At 35.5% G+C, this 6,701-nt stretch overlaps 1 protein-coding gene across 1 annotated transcript; it reads left to right on the forward strand.

The window, feature by feature from the left end:
• The first annotated feature begins 203 nt into the window (after nucleotides 1-203).
• LOC113328549 (translation initiation factor IF-2, chloroplastic-like) lies at nucleotides 204-6,025 on the forward strand. Its single transcript, XM_026575628.1, has 4 exons — nucleotides 204-581; nucleotides 931-1,209; nucleotides 1,440-1,628; nucleotides 5,720-6,025. The coding sequence occupies exons 1-4, from the start codon at nucleotides 204-206 to the stop codon at nucleotides 6,023-6,025; spliced, it is 1,152 nt and encodes a 383-aa protein (XP_026431413.1).
• Nucleotides 6,026-6,701: the final 676 nt, after the last annotated feature.

Raw genomic sequence — 6,701 nt, forward strand, 5'->3', positions numbered from 1 at the left:
TCTTTGATCTCCATGACGTGATGGGCATTTTTGATTACCGCTATGTATTGGTGCAGTTCTCTGATGGGTATTTTTTGATTACCATTATGTATTGCTTTTCATGCTTAGATACTTTTTTTTCTTCTCTTTTGATAGGATATTCTGGGTTTTAGTAGTGATTGTTTTGTTTAAGGTGATTTTGGCGCAACGTGCTTAGCTACACCATGATAACTTTTGCAGCCACATCATCCTTTTTGAAGCATTCAAGAATTGCTTGCTGTTTCATTCCTCATTGTTGTGTGAATACCTTCCACAACTGCATACACTTTGTATATATCTGCCTAATATCCCATGTACTGTTGCAGGTCCTTGGTTTTAGTAGTGTTCCTACTGCCGGAGATGAGTTTGAGGTTGTTGACTCACTTGATACTGCTCGTGAAATGGCAGAGACACGTGCAGTATCATTAAGAGATGAAAGGATATCATCAAAAGTCGGTGATGGGATGGTTACACTTTCTTCATTAGCTGCCGCAGTTTCAGCTGGAAAGCAGGCTGGAATAGATTTGCACAAGCTGAATGTTGTGATGAAGGTTGATTTACAGGTAATTTTTCAAATTCTAAATGATCTATGTAACAGAATCAATAGTGTACTTTGTTCTCGTGTCGCAATATAATGGAAGGATAGGCTAGCAATTTTCATGATGCAATGAGATAACTTGCACCAAAAATGAAACTGGTGTTGTTCGAGAAGGTCTAAAGAAGCAATGCTGCCACTTTAGTACCTTTCAGTACTGATATTCCCCTGGATGTCCTTCGCATCCTGCTGGTAGGGGATGGTATACCATCCTAGTGGCATTGATATAGTTTCCTCAGAAGTACAATATTTTGTTTGTTTTTTAAATCTGTCTTTACTTCTTCCAAATTAATTCTGAAGCTCTTCGTCTCTATTAGGGTTCCATTGAGGCCATCAGACAAGCTCTTCAAGTGCTCCCTCAGGATAATGTAACTTTAAAGTTTCTTCTGCAAGCAACAGGGGATATAAGTGCAAGTGATGTTGATCTTGTTGTGGCAGCTGGTAAAGCAATTATAATAGGTTTCAATGTCAAAGTGCCAAATGCTGTCAAGAGCCATGCAGACAACAAAGGTGTAGAGATTCGGTTGTACAGAGTCATTTATGAGCTTATCGATGACATGAGGAAAGCAATGGAAGGACTTCTTGATCCCGTTGAGGTAAACCATATCTAATGCCTACTATTTTCAATTGTCTCCATTATGAAGCATGGAATGCTCTTGTTAGTCACATAAAGTGTCCAACATACATGGCACATGCGTGTTCTGCCTTTCTCTCTTGTCAAAATCTATGAAGGATTTTAACGAATCAGTTCATTTATATTATTACATTTCTTAAGTATAAGAGCTCAAGCTAAATCAAGGTTACCGTTTCTATTCTTTCTTCATAGGAACAAATACCAATTGGAGCTGCTGATATCCGTGCCGTCTTCAGCAGCGGCAGTGGTCGTGTTGCTGGATGCATGATAACAGATGGAAAAATTGTGAAAAGCTGTGGAATTCGGATTCTTCGAAACGGGAAAACGATCCACGTTGGTGTTGTTGATTCTTTGAGACGAGTGAAGGAAGTTGTGAAAGAGGTATGTTTCTACAGCTAATTTACCAAAACTTGTCTTGAAGTTGTGAAAGATAGATAAAAATGAAGGCTGTTTTTGGGCATACCAAAAACTTTCTAGGCATACAAAGTAAAGACAAAAAGGGATATCAAATAACAAAATCAAAAAGCCCCTTAACCAAAAAATTTATAATGACAACTCTGCCCTTTATGTATTAGTGTTAATAATCTGGATTGGTGATTAAAATTTTTGTTTAGTGATTAAGATAATTTTCAGAATTATAAGGTTTGTTTGTATAGATTATGAGAATGATTTTACACAAACTCAAACTCAAACTCAAACTCAAGCTCAAACACAAACTCAATATGATGCGTTTTATGAGCCAAATCCATATGATGAAGACATTGATGAGGAACCCAATGCTTCTAATACACATGTACACTTCTATAGTATCCTTAATCTCACTTTTATAGCTCGAAATTATCAAAAGTTTTTATTTTTTCATTGAGGTTTGGCGAACCAGGAAAAGGTTCGGCTTACATCTATGAGCCGAACCAATCCCTTGATGAACAGTTCGTCTCATAGATGTAAGCCGAACCTATTCCTGAGAGTTCAGGAATAAAAAATGTTAATGGTTCGGCTTATATAATGAAAATCGTATGAGCCGAACATACCATTAAAAATCGTTTGGTACAAAATTTGTTCATCAATGTGTTGGTTTGGCTCATAGATGTAAGCCAAACCTATTCCTGGGAGTTCAGGAATAAAAAATGTTAACGGTTCGGCTTATATAATGAAAATCGTATGAGCCGAACATACCATTAAAAATCGTTTGGTACAAAATTTGTTCATCAATGGGTTGGTTCGGTTCATAGATGTAAGCCGAACTGTTCATCAATGGGTTGGTTCGGCTCATAGATGTAAGCCGAACCTATTCCTGAGAGTTCAGGAATAAAAATGTTAATGGTTCAGCTTATATAATGAAAATTGTAGATTTTAACCCATTAAAATCAAGTAGATTTTATCTTCATCTTCAATAGAATGAAAATACGAAGATAACGCAAAAAAGAATGAGGTCATTCCGACATCGGACGAAGAAGTTATGATCAAAACAAGATCGAAAGAATTCAGTCTACAGAGGGAAGTTCGGCTGATAACTTATCAACACGAGTCAGCCGAACCTAAAACCTACAAATCAATATTTTCGAAGTGTTTAAGGGTACATAGGTCATTTCACACCCATTGCACACTCCTTATAAATATACCCTAGTTAGGAAAATAAATTTATATGCCTAGAAAGTTTTTGGTATACTCAAAAACAGCCTTCAAAAGAATCATGGTCCCAAAAAAAATGATTCATTATCATTTAGATGGCCACGAGGCCCACGACTACGAGTTAAATTGCAAATGGCCCAAGAGTTGATATGCCCACGAGTTAAAATATTTCTAAAATATACTGGACTGATGAAAGCTCAGTGTTGTAAACGAAAATATAGATAATTTTTTCTGTAAGTGACGTCAGTGATGCGCTATGAAGAGTTAAGGTAGTTTCAAAAAGGTTCAATGATAACCCTCATCAATACTAGTCTCCATTATGCTTCAAAAAAAAAATACTAGACTCCAAAATTCACTGTTGACAAGGCACCAATGTGCAAGGACGAGTAAACAAAGAAAACTAGCTGAAAATATATCAAGGTTACGAATTGTGCTAGAGCTATATTTTGTTGCCTAAAATTAGAACGATTTTTTTAGGGATTATTCAAAAAAGGTGCACCACTTATATATATAATCATCTTCTTCCATCATCACCGTCGCTCACCACCAACTATTACCATCTACCACCTCAAATCACCACCATTGCCATCTCTATATATAGCTTAATTTATATTATTAAGAAATTAAAATCAAAATTATAACAAACCCATTACTTGTCATTCGTTTTTAGTTGAAAAAATGAGAAGTAATCATCAAAATTATAACATACCCATTCTTTTCAATTCGTTATTTGTTGAACAAATCGATTAGAAATCATCAAAACCCATTGAAAATAGCAGTTACAGTAGATATTTCGATTAGGAGAATTTTTTTTCTAACGCTAGAATTGGTAACCGAACTTCCAAAATAAGAACAGTTCGGTGTGCTCGCAACTCTTAGGCCAATATCTGTTTACCGAACTTACAAAATAAGAACAGTTCGGTATGCTCGCAAAAAAAATTCTCGTAACCGAACTATATTTTTCCTTTGAAAGAATGAGTTCGGTTTTGTCGATAATTTCACTGGGTAACCGAACTGTTGAAATAATTTGTTCGGTATGCTCGCAAAAAAAATTCTCGAAACCGAACTCTATTTTTCCTTTGAAAGAATGAGTTCGGTTTTGTAGGTAAATTCACTGGGTAACCGAACTGTTGAAATAGTTTGTTCGGTATGCTCGCAAAAAAATTCTCTTACCGAACTTTATTTTTCCTTGTAAACAAGGTTATTCAGGTGAAGAAAAATGGCTACATCGAAATATGATGTTGGGGCCATAAAATCTGAACAACTCTTGTTTACAAATATATTTGGGCCTTACCGAACTGTTGAAATAATTTGTTCGGTATGCTTGCAAAAAAAATTCTTGAAACCGAACTCTATTTTTCCTTTGAAAGAATGAGTTCAGTTTTGTCGATAATTTCACTGGGTAACCGAACTGTTGAAATAGTTTGTTCGGTATGCTCGCAAAAAAAATTCTCTTAACTGAACTATATTTTTCCTTGTAAACAAGCTTGTTCAGGTGAAGAAAAATGGCTACATCGAAATATATTGTTGGGGCCATAAAATCTGAACAACTCCTGTCTACAAATATATTTGGGCCTTACCGAACTCTGTATTTAGATTTTCTTTGTGAAAGTTTGGCCATGAAATTGAAAAACTCGACAAAAACGAACTCAATAGTTCGGTAACAAAGGTATTTTGATGTCGACTAAACCGAACTATGCACTGTAAACTCTATAAAATAGTTCGGTTACATGTTCTGGGGATTGCATAACGAACTCTAGAAAACCACCATTAACATGTAGTTTGGGTACCTGCGTGTGCTAAATTTAGTAACCGAACTACACATTAAGAACAGTTCGGTTACCTCGCAAGCTAAATTTGGTTACTGAACTAGGTTGATGTAACCGAAGTTTTTCCAGAAATTTTGAGTTTGGCCAAATTTTTGCATAATTCAACCATGAATAACTCAAATCATAATTATTAAACTCAAAAAAAGATTTTTTGGGTTCATTCATCTTCTTCTTCATATTTCCTTCTTCTTCTTCTTCTTCTTATCTCTCAATAATAATGTTATAACAAAACAATCTCACTAATATAACTCACTAATCACTAATCACTTACTAATCATTACACTAACACTAATCATTTATTACACTATCTAAGTTTATCATCAAGGGTAAAGTAGGTATTTAAAAAAATAGATAAGGGGTGACTCAAAATTACTACCAATGTCCACCCCAAAAACTAGAGAGTAGTCTCCCATTTTTTAAGTAGTCCCCAAAAAATCATTCTAAAATTACATCTAGAATATCAATGGATGGGCCCAGTTTTCTATCCTAGAGATTCTGTGCATTTCCTCTGTCGATTTTCAGAAACCTGATCATCAAATTACCCAAATCATCAATACGGTATCTTTGGATCACAAAATTCTACAAATCAGTAAAAACTATCCCTATTTCAGGTTTCCTCCAATATTAAGTAAAACAAATAAAGCTTTCTCCAATTACTCATAAGTTTTTTTCTTTCTCATTTTCAATAATCTTTGTGGAAAATATAATGAGTTTGTAAATTGTGATATTTGTATGCCGTTTGGCCTACCATAAAACCAAATTAGAGCACTAGACGGAAAAAATGGACAAAACTTATTAATAGACTATACAAACCTGGCGAGATTGGTATATTTAAACTAATTGGGGTATATCCAATAAGACAAAATCTGTTTATTTTGAAGTAAACCCAAACCACCCCTTAACCTTGTATTTTCTAAATGGCCAATATGTCCTTGATTAATTAACACTAAAATTCTGATTAGGTTAACTAATTGAGTTTGCATTAAAATTTTGTAATTATGAATTCAATAGATTAAACCTTTCATCTATCTTATGAGTTCGATTTCGATAAAAAAAATTGGTTTTGAAAATGCACAAGGTCGGCAAGGTAAACGTTTGAATAAGGTGCCGACCAAAGAGAGGTCGGCAGGGTCTACTTTGAATAAGCTGCCGACTAATAGAGGCCGTCATGGTTTTCGAATGCTGAACACCCCGATCGATTATCGGCCGGAAGGGTCTTTGATGAAGAATACGCCGATTATCTTGGGCCAGAATTTTACGGTCGACATGGAAAATTTTCCTACATTGCCGGCGATCATATGGTCGGCATGGACATAATTTCTAACACTGTCGGTTGACATGTAGCCGGCATGTTAAGGATTCATAACCATGGAGGCATGTACTTATACCAAACAGAAAACATAATATAGGAAGATGTAATTCACTTTATTCATTCAATTTTGGTTACTACATTGATTGAAACATAAAACCTAATCCTTGTCGACGGAAATAGAAATGCACTTAGCATGTGCATGAATCCTTTGAACCCCTAGGCGACCCTAGTGAATGAGTTATAGTATCATGAGAGGGTACATAGAGGTATACCCACAAAACCTATACAAAAACTTCTAAAGCCATCAATCTTCTTCCGACGAAGACGATACAACATCCAAGTAGTCCGGGTTATCCTTCGGGATTATATCCGCCAAGAAGTGGTAGTTTGCATCGAATGTGAATGCTTCCCTCTTTTCCTCCAAGTATTTTTCTTTCACGACTTCGTGCTACAAAAACAAACTTACATTTGTTAGTGGTGTTTCCTTGGAAGATAAAACAACATGGATCATGTAAAACAAAACAGAAAAATACTCACAAATTGTGCAATAGACAAGGTGAAGGGACGTGCGTTGAAAATCGGAGGTTGGACAGCTAAAAAAGCAAGTATCGCGTTTTCGATTACTAGGTGTCTTTCATCGATGGCTTGAACACTTCTTGCATTTAGATTCCGAAAGTCTTG

Source organism: Papaver somniferum, unplaced genomic scaffold (assembly GCF_003573695.1).
Source record: "Papaver somniferum cultivar HN1 unplaced genomic scaffold, ASM357369v1 unplaced-scaffold_11, whole genome shotgun sequence".
In the NCBI taxonomy this organism is placed as follows: Eukaryota; Viridiplantae; Streptophyta; class Magnoliopsida; order Ranunculales; family Papaveraceae; genus Papaver; species Papaver somniferum.

Excerpts from the sequence above, each read along its gene's own strand:
- LOC113328549 (XM_026575628.1), top strand. The coding sequence starts at position 204 with ATGATAACTTTTGCAGCCACATCATCCTTTTTGAAGCATTCAAGAATT. Across the intron at positions 1,210-1,439 it reads GACTTCTTGATCCCGTTGAG|GAACAAATACCAATTGGAGC; the intron begins GTAAACCATATC and ends CTTTCTTCATAG. Across the intron at positions 1,629-5,719 it reads TGAAGGAAGTTGTGAAAGAG|ATTAAACCTTTCATCTATCT; the intron begins GTATGTTTCTAC and ends TGAATTCAATAG.